At 40.4% G+C, this 17797-nt stretch overlaps 2 protein-coding genes across 2 annotated transcripts in view; both read right to left on the bottom strand.

Annotated features, from left to right (window-relative positions):
* SNW1 (SNW domain containing 1) overlaps positions 1 to 17797 on the bottom strand; it is a 1184582-nt gene that overhangs the window by 19161 nt on the left and 1147624 nt on the right. Inside the window, exons 4-7 of the mRNA XM_050798773.1 lie at positions 13948 to 14109; positions 2602 to 2697; positions 2414 to 2520; positions 597 to 701 (exon numbers count right to left, since the gene is read on the bottom strand). Coding sequence (XP_050654730.1) covers positions 597 to 701; positions 2414 to 2520; positions 2602 to 2697; positions 13948 to 14109 — 470 coding nt within the window. The remainder of the gene's footprint in view (positions 1 to 596; positions 702 to 2413; positions 2521 to 2601; positions 2698 to 13947; positions 14110 to 17797) is intronic.
* The window catches only part of ALKBH1 (alkB homolog 1, histone H2A dioxygenase), a 187471-nt gene that overhangs the window by 60795 nt on the left and 108879 nt on the right, over positions 1 to 17797 (bottom strand). The gene's annotated exons all lie outside the window — the stretch shown is intronic.

Here is a 17797-nt window from a genome sequence, read left to right as displayed (position 1 = left end):
ACCATCCTGGCTAACACGGTGAAACCCCGTCTCTACTAAAAATACAAAAAATTAGCTGGGCGTGGTGACAGGTGCCTGTAGTCCCAGCTATTCGGAAAGCCAAGGCAGGAGAATGGCATGAACCCAGGAGGCGGAGCTTGCAGTGAGCTGACATGGGGCCACTGCACTCTAGCCTGGGTGACAGAGTAAGACTCTGTCTCAAAAAAAAAAAAAAGGCAAGTTTATTGAGATAATTGACATTTATTAGCTATACATATTTAAAGTATATAATTTGATTAAATTTTGACACAAATATGCACCTGTGAAATCATCATCACAAGCAAGATAGTGAACATGTCTATCATCCCCAAAAGTTTCTGCTTGCCCCTTGCCTATTCCTCTTGTCCCTCTCATCTCCTCTCTGTCCCTACCTCCTTCCCCAGAGGCAACCACCGATCCTTCTGTAACTACAGGTTAGTTTGCATTTCCTGGAGTTTTATATAAATGGAATCATACTGTATGTACTTGTTTTCGTCTGGCTTCTTTCACTCAGCATAATCGTTTTGAGATTCATCCATGTTATTGTGTGTATTAGTAGCCTATTCCTTTTTACTTACTTGAACCTTGGAGGCTCCATTGGATCTTTCTGCATTTCTACCATCCGAATAACCCTCTGTTTAGCTCCAGAGTTGAATGCCACTCCTTGCTGAGATGGTGTATATCTGAAGAAAGCAGATAAAAACTAAAGGTGTAATTAGTTCAAGCTTTCAGTAGGTATTTTCCTTCTATTACAATCTTAAGCTAGACTACATTTTCAATTCCTTTCGCAAAGTATTAACAGAAAATTAACACAATATTTAGACAAAGCAGACAGCAAGAGGGATAAAAGAACATAAATTACGAGTTACAGTAAAAAACTTGAGTGGTATTAGTTTGCAAATAACCCATCCTCATATGTTTTCCAACATGGAAGGTGCAGAGTTCAGTTTCACAGACAAGCAGTCTAGAAAATAGTACCTATTTGGTATGCCTGTATCTGAGGAAAAAATACTCATAATAATCCCAGCAGGCAACTTACAGTTAGCAGTTTTTGATTAATCATAGGTTATAAAACAGAGAAAAAATAATGACAGAAGCCCTACCAACTCTGAATTTTCCCTTAATATCTGTATGTAATTCATCTCTCTATGCAGCTTTAGTCAAGTGAAACATCTCAAAATTTAGAAGTATTATAAAGATATCTATTACCTATAAATAATAATTGTGATTTAGGTCATATACCACAAGTAATTGTTAATTTCTAAAAATAAAAAATATAATTTGAAAATAGCATAGGGCCAGGCCGGGTGGCTCATGCCTGCAATCCCAGCACTTTGCGAGGGCGAGGTGGGCGGATCAACTGAGGTCAGGAGTTTGAGACCAGCCTGGCCAACGTGGTGAAACCCTGTCTCTACTAAAAATACAAAAATTAGCTAAGCATGGTGGTGCAAGCCTGTAATCCCAGCTACTCAGGAGGCTGAGGCAGGAGAATCGCTTGAACCCAGGAAGCAGAGGTTACAGTGAACCAAGATCGTGCCATTGCATTCTAGCCTGCGTGAAAGAGTGAGACTGCGTGACAGAGCAAAACTCCATCTCAAAAAAAAAAAAAGAAAGAAAGAAAAGAGCATAGGCTGGGCACAGTGGCTCACGCCTATAATCCCAGCACTTTGGGAGGTTGAGGAGGATGGATTATTTGAGGTCAGAAGTTCGAGACCAGCCTGGCCAACATGGTGAAACCCTGTCTCTACTAAAAAAAAATACAAAAATTAGCCAGGTATGGTGGTGGGCACCTGTAATCTCAGCTACTCGGGAGGCTGAGGCAGAAGACTCTCTTGGGAAGCAGAGGTTACAGTGAGCCAAGATCACACCACTGCACTCCAGCTGGGGCAACAGAGCAAGACTCTGTCTCAAAAAAAAAAAAAAAAAAAAAAAAGCATAGAAAGAGGCCAAGTGTAGTGGCTCAAGTCTGTAATCTCAGCACTTTGGGATGACAAGGCAGGAGGACTGCTTGAGCCCAGGAGTTCGAGAACAGTCTGAGCATCACAACAAGACTCTGTCTCCACAAAAAATTAAAATATTAGCCAGGCATGGTGGCATCAAGGCAGGAGGATCACTTGAGCCCAGGAGGTGGGGGCTGCAGTGAGCCATGTTGGTGTCACTGTACTCCAGCCTGGGCAACGGAGAGACCTTATCTCAGAAAACAAACAAAAACCAAAGTGGACACCTTAAAAAATTCTGCTTTCAGCTGTCTGCAAAGAGAGTACACAGGCTTCAAGTCATTATTCAAAACAATGCATTCATAATGGTTGCTAAGTGGGTTAGTGAAAGAATACCATGAACCCCCAAGCTGAATCAAGTTCAAAATGAAACTAAGTCTTCTAGGCATGATTCATACCGGATATACTGAGCAGGAGCCAGTTTGTCAGCTGCCCGAACTGGCATGGCTGCGGCGACCTTCTGTGATACAGATTTTTCTAAGGCTACTCTTGTCTTTTCTGTTATCTGAAATAGGAAATGACACATTGAGAGTCTGGAAGTTAATCAGGATGTAAACGGTCATCGAATATATCAATTCCCAGTTACCTCTTTAATAGCTTCTTCATCGGGCCTTTGCAGGTCTGGATCATCTGCATTCATAACCTCCTTTGGAACCAGGTCAGTATATTTGCTATAAATGACCTAAAATGTTCAAACACAAGCAGGCTTAAGAAAAGCAAACAATGAAAAGAAACCTCATTAGCCATTTCAGATGCCAACATGTTCTCTCAGCACACTTAAAAATTTAGGACACTCAGACATTATCTTTTAGATTTTAAAACCAAGGAAGTTTAAAATATATACACAAATTGCTACCTTGGCTGTAAGTCAATAATTTTCCCTTGACCTCATCCATTTAAATTATTTGAGATCTTCTAATCAAGTCAGTATCCAAATAAACCATGCCAACAAAATCGTGCATCGATGATCACTAGAACTTGAAATTAATGATAATATAAATTACCTATAGCACCATTATCTTGGATTACAAACTCATCAGAATTTAAGTCAGGTTACCAAATAATTTCCAAATTCACTGGGCCTGGAAAATTTTATTGACCTCATCCTACTTATAATGCTTCTCTTTTTTGCCATCAACTCTATTTATAGACTAAGAAAATAAACAAGTGCCATAGTTAAAAAACCCAGAACGCTTTCTTCCATGAAAAAAGAAAAAAAAAAGTAAAAGAAAAATATATTCTATATATACAACTTATTTTATATCCATTATCCAATTGAGGCCTGTTACATGACTTCTACTAGGCCCAACATTGTTTCTATTACGCTGACACTGATGTGGCAGGCTCTTAACAAATAGAATATTGGTTACTTTCAGGTCCATCTATACTTCTTAAATATTTTCATAAAAAGTTACGTGGCATATTTTAAAGTAAAAAAGAGATACAGAGGAGCCGATGCGGTGGCTCATGCCTGTAATCCCAACACTTTGGGAGGCTGAGGCGGGTGGATCATGAGGTCAGGAGATCGAAACCATCCTAGCTAACATGGTGAAACCGGGTCTCTACTAAAAATACAAAAAATTAGCCAGGCGTGGTGGCAGGTGCCTGTAGTCCCAGCTACTCGGGAGGCTGAGGCAGGAGACTGGCTTTAACCCGGGAGGTGGAGCTTGCAGTGAGCCAAGAGTGTACCACTGCACTCCAGCCTGGGTGACAGGGGAAGAAACCGCCTCAAAAAAAAAAAAAAAAAAAAGAGAGATACAGAAAATTCAATAAATAATAGGCATTCTACCTTTAATGCTTTCATCAGAAATTCTTTGAGGTACATAAAAAGAAAGGACAACTTATGAATATCAAAGAAAATGAAATTAATAGGCACTTGAGATTTTCAACAAATTATTTTTTGTAGAATTGTTTACCACTGCCAAAGTCTTACATTAATAAGTTTATCATACATCATTCTTTAAAACAATTTAAAGGAAATGCATGCTATTTCTAATTTTCTACTCCAAAAAACAGAGCAAAAAAGTGTGAGCCACTTTATGGTTTATGCAACTTGACCTGACTTTGCCTATGCCTTCAATCTCCCCTTACAACTCTCACTTTCTCACTAATTATGCTTCAGTCACACTAGCTCACCTTCTGTTTCTTGAACATAACATATTTTTCCCCAATTCCAGGCCTTTACAGAGTTCTGTTTATCATTCTTCAAGTAAGCTCTCAATCTGTCCGTCTCAGATCAAAGAAGGTCCTCCCCTTTACCGAGGCGGCTTCTGATTGCCTTGGTAGCAACCCCTCCCGACCTAACCATTTGCTCCATAGCACTGTTTACTGTGATCAAGACTGTTCACAGCATGAAATTATCTACTTGTTTATTATCTGTCTCCCCTATTAAAACAATAAAAACAGGGCTGGGCGCGGGGGCTCACGCCTGTAATCCCAGCACTTTGGGAAGCCAAAGCGGGTGGATTACCTGAGGTCAGGATTTCAAGACCAGCCTGAACAACATGGTGAAACCCTGTCTCTCCTAAAAATGGCAAAATTAGCTGGGCATGGTGGTGGGTGCCTGTAATCCCAGCTACATGGGAGGCTGAGGCAGGAGAATCGCTTGAACCCAGGAGGCGGAGGTTGCTGTGAGCCGAGATCATGCCATTGCACTCCAGCCTGAGCAACAAGAGCAAAACTCTGTCTCAAAAAAAAAAAAAAAAAAGTCTCTCCTGTGCTTATAATAATGACTGGTCCTATATTTGATCAATATTTTTTGTACAAGTGAATAAATAAATGAATTTTAGAGATATTCTGTTACACGCTAAAGGTGTTTATTGGCCGGGAACAGTGACTCACGCCCGGGAACAGTGAATCACAGCATTTTGGAAGGCCAAGGTTGGAGGATAGCTTGAGCCCAGGAATTTGAGACCAGCCAGGGCAACACGGCAAGATCCAACTCTATTTTAAAGAATGGATAGATGAATGAATAAATAAATAAGTTTATATTTTAGGCCCTATAGAACTTTCTATAAGCTACTGATTTCCCAGAAAAAACTATCTCACGGCTATACACTAAAATCTCCAGCTTGTTTTTCTCAGGAATGAGAAGAGGGAGCAGGTAAGAAAGCCTAAGATGATTTAGCAAAAAACATGTACTACTGATATGTGAGTTATTAGTGTCACCATACTCTAAGAGTGTTGATTTTGGAAGGGACCATAAAAGCTCACTCTACTGAAAAGAGTGAGGTTCAGTACATTAAGATCATACAGCTACTAACTGCCTCAAAAGTCTTATTTCCTCTCAGCATGGAAAAACCTATACAACCATAAGCTGAAAATTACATAACAATACTAGAAAAAAATACCAATTCTATGAAGAGTTAATCATGAAGAGTTTATCACTTCTCCACAGCAATCGTTATAAGCAAAGGATTCTAAGTAAATGGTTCCCTGCTAGTCATGTGTGTTCAACATAAAGTGTCAATACTAATTTAGCATACAAGAGTCATTTGCTGCTCCTTATTTGGGCATTCCAAAGTTAATAACCCTTCAAATGAACATCAATAAGATTCTAGCATCTCACAAGGCTCAGTGAAGGACATCTGAAGAGCAAGGTTCCTCCGTAGTAATTAATTATAAAACCCACCCCCAATTTTTTTCTTTTGTTTTTTTTTTGAGACAGAGTCTTGTTCACCCCAGACTGGAGTGCAGTGGCCGGATCTCAGCTCACTGCAAGCTCTGCCTCCTGAGTTTACGCCATTCTCCTGCCTCAGCCTCCCGACTAGCTGGGACTACAGGCGCCCACCACCTTGCCCAGCTAATTTTTTGTATTTTTTAGTAGAGACAGGGTTTCACCGGGTTAGCCAGGATGGTCTCGATCTCCCGACCTCGTGATCTGCCCGTCTCGGCCTCTCAAAGTGCTGGGATTACAGGCTTGAGCCACTGCGCCCGGCCTCCAATTTTTTTTTTCTTTTGAGACAAAGTCTTGCTTTTGTTGCCCAGGCTGGAGTGCAATGGCGTGACCTCGGCTCACTGCAACCTCCGCCTCCCGGATTAAAGCCATTCTCTTGCCTCAGCCTACCAAGTTTCTGGGATTACAGGCGCACGCCACTATGTCCGGCTAATTTTTGTATTTTTAGTAGAGATGGGGTTTCGCCATGTTGGCCAGGCTGGTCTCGAACTCCTGACCTCAGGCGACCCACCCGCCTCAGCCTCCCAAAGTGCTGGGATTACAGGCGTGAGGCATGGCACCTGGCCGAAACCCCAAGTTTTATAGTCTGAGAATTAAATGTGCTGAGGAAACTGAGTACATTCCAGGAGGCAAATGGGCTGGGGAGCATTATCTGAAAAATACAATATACTCTTGAAGGTATCAGAAGCACAAATAAGCTTTGTGAACAAGATAAAGTAGTAACTCATCTGTAAAACAGATATTACAGAAAACAGGCAAATAACTAGACTAAAAGGATAAGCCTGTCAAAACATTCACTATGTGAGGTAGAAAGAAAACGCTATCTAGCTTAGCTACTGTGTGAAATCATACAAACAACATATAATTTATCATGGGGTCAGTTTAAAGTTGTTACAGTTTTTTAGGGGTAATACGTTGAAGGCATTCTTTTGGGTATAGTATGTAACATTTCTTTTCTTTAAGAGACAAGGTTTCATTATATTGCCCAGGCTAGTCTCAAACTCCTGGCCTCAAATGATCCTCCCACCTCGAGCTTCCCAAAGTCCAGGGATTACAGGCATGAGCCAATGCACTTGTCCTGTATGTAATATTTCTTACATAACTATTTCAGAAGGAAAAATACATACACCAAGCCCTTTATTTCAAGATTTATCACTTGGCCGGGTGCAGTGGCTCACACCTGTAATCCCAGGACTCTGGGAGGCCAAGGTGGGCGGATCACCTGAGGTCGGGAATTGGAGACCAGCCTGACCAACATGGAGAAACCCCGTCTCTACCAAAAATACAAAATTAGTCAGGCGTGGTGGTGCAGGCCTGTAATCCCAGCTACTCGGGAGGCTGAGGCAGGAGAATCACCTGAACCCAGGAGGTGGAGGTTGTGGTGAGCCGAGATCAGGCCATTGCACCCCAGCCTGGGCAACAAGAGCAAAACTCCATTTCAAAAAAAAAAAAAAGATTTATCACTCAAATCATAATTAGGAAAAAAAAGCATTTGGTTGTATCAAGCTTTACACTAAAAAAACTTTTTCATTCCCAATTTTGCATTACTAATAAGTCGTATACACAGTACTCATTTCCCATGTAGAGAGATCAATTGCCTTAGACTTGTCCTAGAATATTATGTCTTAGAATCCTCACTGATTCTTCTCACCTCGTATACCTACCACCTAGCATTTTCCATTCTTTCTCGTTCACTGTTAATATTTCAGTGAGAACTCCCTGGTTTCTGAAGAATACCAGACCTCTTGGAAGTAAATCAGAAATCTTGGTCCAAATTCAGAAATCCAATAATCTGTTCAGTCTCAGGAATAACAAATTTTTTAAATCCTATTTTATATATTATGCAGCTCATTTCTATTTCTTCTAAAACAGGAAAATCAGTGATTGTCAAACAGGGCATCACTGCCACCTCTAACTCCTCTCTCCCAGTGCCTTTGTAAATGTGTGAGGTGTTTCTAGTTAAGACAATGGGGGTAGGATGGGGACACCACTAGGATTTATAGGTAGTGCCACTTATGCTAAACACTGTACAATGCTAAAGACGGTCCCAAACAATCAAGTGCTCCCCCAATGCCAATGGCGTGTAATAATTACTCAATTAATGTTGAATTATTCAATGCATTCCAAACTTCATGCATGAATCTATCCACTTCTAGAAAACAAACAAACAAAAAGATATAAACCTGAAAGTGGTCCCAGTTTGGGGTTCTAGTGGCTGCATTATAGACAAAAGGAATGATCTGGCCGGGCATAGTGGCTCATGCCTGTAACTCCAACACTTTGGGAGGCCAAGGTGAGTGGATCACCTGAGGTTAAGAGTTCAAGACCAGCCCAGCCAACATGGTGAAACCCTCTCTCTACTAAAAATACAAAAAAATTTGCTGGGCGTGGTGGTATGCGCCTGTAATCCCAGCTATGTGGGATGGTGAGGCAGGAGAATCACTTAAACCTGGGAGGCAGAGGTTGCAGTGAGCCAAGATTGCACCATTGCACTCCAGCCTGGGCAACACAGCAAGACTCCATCTCAAAAAAAAAAAAACACAAACAAATAAATTTAAAAAAAAAAAGAAAGAAAGAAAAAAAAAAAGGAACAATGCTTTGGAGACCTTATTTGGCCAAGATACTAAACTCCAAAAATAAATAGTTCAGTCTGAACAGTTCTACTCTATTTCGAATACAAAATAATCACCAATACAGACAGTGATTTAAACATCATTCCCTAGAAATCAGATAAAACTCTTGGTTTCTAGTCTTGAAATATAATGCAAAATGGACCAAAGCTGTATTTCATTCAAAATAACACAACCTGCCAATGCCAAATTGTTGCCCTTAGATGTTGCTTTTTGCTACCAAATGGGACTGGAGAGGTAGCACATACCAATAAAGAAGAGTGATTACCCCCAAGGAGAGATGCACCAAAACAAAGGCAACTGAAGTGAAGTGAAGGCCTCCATGATATAGGGTACATTTCCAGTATATGTTCTCCATGTATAGGGGCCTAATTTTCCTTTTGCAGGAGTGGACTACACTTCCTCACTGGCTTCAGGAGAAACGGTTTTGTGTTATACAATGAAAACCACTATTATTTGCTGAACCAACACTGGTGGATGCCTTATGTGTCAAACTTTCAGGCAGTAAGGCACCAAAGAGGGAAATACAAATATATAATCCCTACCCTTAAAAACATTATAGTCAAATGATATAGATTATGAGTGAACATACAATTACAACAAAAGGTGATGACTGTTATGATAAACATTGGGAGTAGAGAAGAGGGACACTCAGTCTAGCCAGGGAAGGTCCAAGACAACACCCTGGAATACTGAAGAATGAGTTGAGAACGGAAAGCAATAGAATTAAGTCAGAGAATGAATAAGGGTAGAATTTTCTAGGAAAAAGAATATCCATGGGAAGTCTCAAGAGAGAATGTGTCATATTATGGGAGCTACAAGTAGTTCCTCATGGCAAATATTTATAGGGAATGCCTGAACATTTTTTCTTCTTGGTTGGGCATAGTGTCTCACGCCTGTAATCCCAGCACTTTGGGAGGCTGAGGCAGGTGGATTGCTTGAGGTCAGGAGTTCAAGACCAGCCTAACCAACATGGCGAAACTCATCTCTACTGAAAATACAAAAATGAGCTGGGCCTGGTGGCAAGTGCCTGTAATCCCAGCTACTCAGAAGGCTGAGGCAGAAGAACTGCTTGAGCCGGACAGGCTGAGGTCACAGTGAGCTGAGATTGCCCTACTGTACGCCAGTCTGGGTGACAAAGCGAGATTCGGTCTCAGAAAAAAAGTTTTTTTCTTCTTAACCACCTTGGCTGGGTGCAGTGGTGCACAACTGTAATCCCAACACTGTGGGAGGCCAAAGCAGGCAGATCATTTGAGCTTAGGAGTTTGAGACCAGTCTGGGCAACAAGGTGAAACCCTGTCACTACAAAAAATACAAAAATTAGCCAGGTGTGGTGGTGTGCACCTGTAGTTCCAACTACTCAGAAGGCTTGGGTGGAAGGATCACTTGAGCTCAGGAGTTCAAGGCTGCAGTGAGCCGTTATTGCGCCATTGCACTCCAGCCTGGGTGACAGAGCAAGACTGTGTCTCGAAAACAAACAAGAACACGTATAATAGTATTTATTTTATAGTGAAAACAAACAGAATGGCTAAAACTGAACTGTTTATTTCTGGATTTCAGTATTCTGATGAGAGTTGAAGCTAGGCCAGAAAAGTGAGTAAGGGGTCAAGCATGCCACAGCAGCTTAGTCCTTACCCATGGAAGCCATAGAAAGATTTTAATTGTGCACACTTGCGTGTATGTGTATATACATGATGAGAGAGAAAGAAACAGACATGGATGAATTTGTTTGTTCACGCCAGCAAGAAAAATGGCAACGAGATGGTTCCAGGCTGCAGTAAATCAAGCAAGAAATGAAAACGGCCTGAACTAAGTAGTAGAGAGGGGAATATACTTGAGAAGTGTTAAGAAAATACGATAGTTTAGAGACTAAATAGATGGAAGGTCTGAGGGAAACAAGAACCAGAATGATTGCTAAGCAGAGAGAACATATGGGCAGTATGTGTCACATGTGAAATTTGAATAGCCTTTGAGCCAGTAAGTCCACATCTAAGAATTTATTTTAAACAAATAATCATGTTTGACAAGATGTTTGTATGTGGATCTTGAATATATTTTTCTATAAAACTAAAAACCACCAATGCTTAACAAAACTAGCAGATAACCACATGATGGAATCCTATACGGATTAATAAAAAAAAAAAAATGAAGTAGACCTATATGTACTAATAAAAATTGTCAAATATGTTAAGCAAACAAAACAAAACAAAACAAAACAAACCAAGTCAAAGGAAGTTATGGGCATTAGAATCCCATTCATGTAAACAAAAGTTTCTAAGTGTGTATGTATACGTAAAATGAGGATATAAATATCTAAATCCATAACGAAAATGTGGACTTATATGCATCACTGTAGTTAACAGCAGTTACCTCTGGGAAGTAAAATAGGAGAAAAGTGAGCAGGACTGCATATACTTGTGACATATACTTATGGTATCTTTTATCATAATATATTATTTGCATAATTTTTTTTTTTTGAGACAGAGTCTTGCTCTGTCACCCAGGCTGGAGTGCAGTCGTTCCATCTCAGCTCACTGCAAGCTCTGCCTCCTGGGTTCATGCCATTCTCCTGCCTCAGCCTCCCAAGTACCTGGGACTACAGGTGCCTGCCACCACGCCTGGCTAATTTTTTGTATTTTTAGTAGAGACCGGGTTTCGCCGTGTTAGACAGGATGGTCTCGATCTCCTGACCTGGTGATCCACCCGCCTCAGCCTCCCAAAGTGCTGGGGTTAGAGGCGTGAGTCACTGCATCTGGCCTATTTGTATAATTTTTTTTAATCAATATGATAGTAAGAAAAAATGACTCCCAGGCTTTCAGCATAAACAATTACGAAAATACCACTACCATTTACTGAGTTAGAGAAATAGCAGGTAGATTAAATGGAAAATTATGTATTTAAGTTTGGATTTGATTAAGTAGCACTTTAGGGAAATGCAGATACACTTGCCCTTGTAGACAGTAAGATATAAGGACCTACAGCACAGCAGAGAATACTGGGCTGGACACAGACTGAACAGTCTATCAGCATATGAGTGGCAAACAAATTACATTAGTTAAAGAGAATGTGCTGTGTTTTTTGGTTAGAGTCACAGAATGATTAAAAGAAAAAATATATATATAAAGAGAATGGGCTGTAAAAAAATGTGTTAAGAGACCTTTGCCAGGGAGCACCTCATCAAATTGGTTTAGGTGAGGCCATTTTGTAGTGACTTGAAGACTGAAAGGAAAGTGAAGAATAGGGCAAAAACAACTCCTGAAAGAAGTCTGAAAAAAGTGAAGAAAATTAGGTGGTAGCTAGAGGGAACACTGAGAGTAGGTACTCAGGGAAAAGCCTATCTTTCAAAAGATAAGAAAGGCCAGGCAGCCTCACGCCTATAATCTCAGCACTTTGGGAGGCCAAGGTAGGTGGATCACAAGGTCAGGAGATTGAGACCATCCTGGCTAACAGTGAAACCCCATCTCTACTACAAATACAAAAAATTAGCTGGGCATGGTGGTGGGCGCCTATAGTACCAGCTACTTGGGATACAGAGCAAGACTCCGTCTCCAAAAAAAAAAAAAAGTAGTAGCCAGGTGTGGTGGTGTGTGCTTGTAGTCCCAGTTACTTGGGAGGCAGAGGTGAGAGGATCACTTGAGCCCTGGAGGTCAAGGCTGCAGCAAGCCATGATCCCACCACTGTACTCTAGCTTGGGAGACAGAGGAAGATCCAATCTCAAAAAAATAAAATTAAATTAAAGCCATGATCATTTGTTTAGCAAAGTTATGGCTTTACTGAGGTGGTTGTTATGAAGCAAAAATAAAGCAGAAAACAAAGGCCAGGTATGGTGGCTCACACCTATAATCCCAGTGCTTTGGGAGGCTAAGGAGGGAGGATTGTTTCAGCCCAGGAGTTCACGACCAGCCTGGGCAAAATAGTGAGCCCTCTTCTCCATTAAAAATAAAAAAATTAGCTGGGCATGGTGGTGCGTGCCTGTAGTCCCAGCTACTCAGGAGGCTGAGGTAGGATGATCGCCTGAGCTCAAGAGTTCAAGGTTGCAATGAGCTATGAGGGTGCCATGGTACTACAATCTAAAAAAGAATAAACAAACAAATGACAAGAAAAACAAGCACATTCAAATGCTAACAGGAAAGAGCCATTAGAAGAGGAGAGGTGAAGAACTGTTGAGATTAACTAGTAGGTAAGGTTCCTAAAGAAAGAGGGAAGGGATTGAGATCCAGAACACATATGGCAAGATTAGGTGTAGATCCAGGCGCAGTAGCTCACGCCTGTGATCCCAGCACTTTGGGTGGTGGAGGCAGGAGGATTGCTTGAGCCCAAAACTTCAACACCAGCTTGAGCAACATAGGGATATCCCACCTCTACAAAAAAATAATAAATTAGCCGGGCATGGTGGTGCACACCTGGGGTCTCAGCCACTTGAGAAGCTGAGGTGGGAGGATTGCTTGAGCCCAGAAAGTTGAGGCTTCAGTGAGCCATGATCATGATCACTGCACTCCAGCCTGGGCAACTGAAGAAGACCCTGTCTCAAAAAAACAAAAAATAAAAATAAAAAAAAGATTAGGCTTAGACAGAAGAAGGCATTTCATGCAAAAACAAAAGTAAAAGTCAAAGAAAAAACAGTGCAGGATGAAGAAAATTGACAATTTTCTTCCAATAGTCTTTATATCCAAATAGATGGGGGAGTCACCTGCTAAGAATGAGATGGGATGAGAGGAGTAGGAATTAAAGTTTGGCAGGAGTACCAAGGGAGCTGAGCTGAAACAGGAGATATAAATCTGCATGACTGCATAATTGTCTTCCCCCAAAGCTCAGCAGCCATGATGCAGAAGAAAAGGATGGGTTGTGTTATTTTAGAGGGTAAATTGAAAAAGTTTGCGGGGGACAGAGAGGCAAATGATAGGTACTGAAAGCTCTCAAGTATTTTTCCAAACATCATCAGTTCTAAAGAAATCTTTCACTTCTATCTTGAGTATTTATTTACAAGGAAAAAAAAAAAAAAAACTAGGTCTTCTTAAAAATAGTTCCTTGGCCCTGAGTGTAGCTGTTCTGTGATGAGATTATTTTAAGCAAATTTTATTTTTGGCCTATGGATTACTTCGTAGCAGGGCCATCCTAAATCTGGATAGCAAATGCTAGTTTTGTATTTAATTTAGGGCAAAGGAAGTTTGTGTAATTTATTATATTCAAATGAACTATTAAATACCTAAGTTCTCTAAGTACATGGAGGAAATCAGTAAAGACTACAGGAAAAAACTAGAAGAAACTACAAGAGAAATTAAAAGTTGATGGTAAGGCTCTGGGATTGCAGATTTTAAAAAATTTACTGGCAGTTTTAGAATGCTAGTAATATAAAGTAACTTTTAAAATGTACTTTTTTCCCCCTTTTAAAACAAGGTATTGCCACCCAAGCAAGAGTGCAGTGGCTCGCTGTATCCTCAAACTCTTGGGCTCAATCAAACCTCCTGCCTCTGCCGCTCAAGTAGCTGGGAATATAGGTACAAACCACCAGGTCCAGCCATTGCTACTTTTAACATAATTCAAACAGCAAGAAATTCATCATGTCCACAAAATTTAAAATATTTCCTAAAATATTTATCATTGAGGGAAAACATGAGAGGATTACCTTGTCTTTTGACTGTCCTTGTCGAGCGATTGCATCATATTTAATTTTTCCTTCAGAATCCACCTGAATGGCCAGTGCATTCGACATTTTTTTCTTTCGTCCCATATCCAGTGGATACTGGGCCACATGGATCTCTGGGAAGGCACCTCCATCTCCAAAATCCTACACATTAGAAGTAGTTAAATAAAATAGTTAATCATCATTTGACATTCAAGATATATTCATTCATTCAACAAGTAATTGTTGAGTCCTTAGTATGTTAGATGCTAGAGATACAGCAGAGGTCCCTGTCTCTTGCGGAGTTTACATTCTAGTAGGCAAAGATAGAAAAAAACACATTCTTTGGCTTGTGATAAGTACCATGAAGGTAACATAAAAATCAAGACTGGGAAAAGGGGCTACTTTTGATAGGGTGGTTGGGGACAGCCTTTGTGAAGAAGTAACATGTGAGCTAAAGCCTAAATGATTAGAAAGCAGTCATGGGAAGATGTGTGTGTACACACACACACACACACACACACACACACAGACAGGAAGCATTTTCTAGACGGATCAAATAGCCAACGTGAAGGCCTTGCTGCAAGAATGAGCTTGGCATATTTTAGGAAATGAGAATTCAGTGGGGCTAACAGCTTAATAAGGACAGCAGAGCTTGAGGCACAAGTTATATGAGTAAAAAACACCAGATCATAAAGGGACTTACAGAATATAGCAAGACAATATGGATTTCATATATGCAGGACAAAACTAAGCAAAATGGCTAGGACAAGGCAAAATATATGTGCATATATTTTAGCATATATGTACATATTTTAGTGAGGAACAGGTAAAGCTACATTTGGGGCAGAAATATAAAAGATTTTTTCTTGGAATCAGATTTTATTAACATATTATTTATTCATTGTTATGTGAGAAGCAAATGAATACAACAGGAAGGATCCAGAAATGAGTTTACTACATTTCTACTAGTGATTATACATAATTATTTAGGAGAGAGAACTGAGACTGCTAAAGTAGAACAAGCTAAATAAAGTTTGCTGATGAAATGTAATATTTTGAAAAGGTTTATCAAGCAAACATGAGGATCAAGTATAATTTTTAAGTAGTGTTAAAAAATTTAGCAGTATTTGCTTAGTACACTTTAAACATGATTCACACTTGTATTATCTCATTTAATCCTTGTAACTCTTTAACATCATTGTATTTTAAATGGAAACATTCAGGTTTAGAAAAATTAAGCGGTTTTCCTGAGATCTCGCAGGTATTATATGCAGCACCTGAACCAGATGGTTTGAAACTCCGAAAAGCTTTGTATTTTCTACTACTATGAAATACCTTTCTTTTAGCTCAAAACAGCCAAACGAGTACTATTAAGAAATGATAGAAAACACAAATTAAATTTAATCATTTAGAGGGGGTTTGACAGAAAAAAAAAAGAAAATATTCACTTTTACAAGACCTCTTTAAGTAATACTCCATTAGATCTAAGATATATGAGTTCCTAAGTACAATATGCTTATTTGCTAAAGAGATGTTTGAAGTTTTTGAAAACCAAGAGAATAACGCTGAGAGACATTTTCTTGTAAATGAGAAAGAGTTAAAGCATTCCTAAGAAAAGTGCTTCCCGTACCCAGGCCATCAATCTGACACATGCTTGGATTTGCTAGAGTTTTTCAACTATAATAAGCACTTCAGAACTGTAGATGTAGCATTATGTGGTCATTAAGATTGCCAGAAAATCATAGCTTTTATTTTGAAAACTAGAATAAAATGCCTTCTTCCACAGAACATTCACTCCCCTCAAGCAGCATCCATAGCATTTCCAGATTAGCTGGCCATTTCAACTTGATTTTCAAATAAACTGTTCTGTTCCACCAGGATATATGAAACCACTAATAGTCAAGTAGGAATCTAAAAACCTAATAGCAACCAAGTATTGTAATGCTGAAATGCATGGATGAGATTTCCATTCTATGTAAGGTGATGCCTGTCACCCTCATGGTGCAACCTATTGACAGACCAAACAATATTTATAATGCCTCAACAGAGACACTCAACTCCTCTATTAGATGACGCCGCCAATCACTACTTTTTTTCCCCAGGTAAGACTCCTTGATAATCTTTCATCTTGCTCTGCCTCCCACAAATTACACTATCAGAGAAAACAAAAGCAACAAAAATCCCTTAATAATTGCAATATGACTGGCCTTCACACACCAGCATTCATAAGCACCAGAGGAAAGCTGACAAAAAAAAAACAACAAAAAAACCTACATGTGGGTTTTTTGGAATACATAGGACAAGATATGATCTAGTTGGGTGTTCCTCTTATAAACTCTAATAAAGAGTATGAGCCAGGTACGGTGGCTCACAGCTGTAATCCCAGCACTTTGGGAGGCCGAGGCAGGTGGATCACGAGGTCAGGAGTTCAAGACCAGCCTGGCCAAGATGGTGAAATCCCGTTTCTACTAAAAATACAAAAAAATTAGCCGGGCGAGGTGGCGGACGCCTGTAATCCCAGCTATTCGGGAGGCTGAGGCAGAGAACTGCTTGAACCCGGAAGGCGAGGTTGCAGTGAGCTGAGATTGCGCCACTGTACTCCAGTCTGGTGACAGAGCAAGACTCCGTCTCAAAAAAAAAAAAAAAAAAAAAAAAAAAGTCTGGTAGCCAGGGGACTGAGATATGGAAGAGATTGAGAATACAGATGGCTTCTGGTAGGACTCTAAGCTACAACTATCAATTCAGTGGATACTACGATCACTACTTGAAGGCATGTGAAAAAAGGCATGAGCCCTTCATACTCGTGAAGTAAAAATCATAACCAGTAAGGACAGAACAAAGAAAAGTGATGGGGTGATGGCTGGGCTTAATGGCTCACACCTGTAATCCCAGCACGTTGGGAGGCCAAGGCAGGTGGATTGCTTGAGGTCAGGAGCTCAAGACCAGCCTGGCCAACATGGCGAAACTCTGCCTCTACTAAAAACACAAAAATTAGCCAGGTATGGTGATGCGCGCCTATAATCCCAGCTACTTGGGAGGCTGAGGCAGAGGTTGCAGTGAGCTGAGATCGCACCCCTACACTCTAGCCTGGGTGACAGGGCGAGATTTTTGTCTTTAAAATAAAAAAAAAAAAAAGAAAAGAAAAGTGATAAAACGAAAATAACTGGGAATGATATAGGCACTTCAGATTTTTAATAGGGCAGATATATTTTTTGGGACATGAAGAAGCAAAATATGCAGGAATCAGAAGGAATACTGAGAGAGAAGGAAAAGGCTTGATTAAAGTGGAGGGAGTCCTGAGGAGGAAATATGTGTCTCAAATGTTTGCTTTTCTCCCTAGTGAAGACAGTGGTCAAGCATGGCAACGCTGCCCTAGAATCAGGGAAAGGAATATGTATTAAATTAATGTAGGCCAGGTGCGGTGGCTCAGGCCTGTAATCCCAGCACTTTGGGAAGCCGAGGCAGGTGGATCACCTGAAGTCAGGAGTTCAAAACCAGCCTAGCCAACATGGTGAAACCCTGTCTTTACTAAAAATATAGAAAATTAGCTAGGCATGGTGGCCTGTGCCTGTAAAATCCCGGCTACTTGGGAGGCTGAGGCAGGAGAATCACTTGAACCTGGGAGGCGGAGGTTGCAGTGAGCTGAGATCACACCACTGCACCCCAGCCTGGGAAATGCAGTGAGATTCCATCCCAAAAATAAAACTAATTAATTAATGTAAAGGATCCTGAGTAATTAGAATAGGTGCTGCCAAGGAAGCTTGCTCTTTTTATTTTTATTTTTTATTGAGACAGAGTTTTGCTGTTGTTGTCCAGGCTGGAGTGCAACGGTGCGATCTCGGCTCACTGT

Source organism: Macaca thibetana, chromosome 7, assembly GCF_024542745.1.
Source record: "Macaca thibetana thibetana isolate TM-01 chromosome 7, ASM2454274v1, whole genome shotgun sequence".
NCBI classification, from domain to species: domain Eukaryota; kingdom Metazoa; phylum Chordata; class Mammalia; order Primates; family Cercopithecidae; genus Macaca; species Macaca thibetana.
The sequence above is the reverse complement of the archived record's forward strand: the minus strand, read 5'-3'. Positions and strand labels throughout refer to the sequence as shown.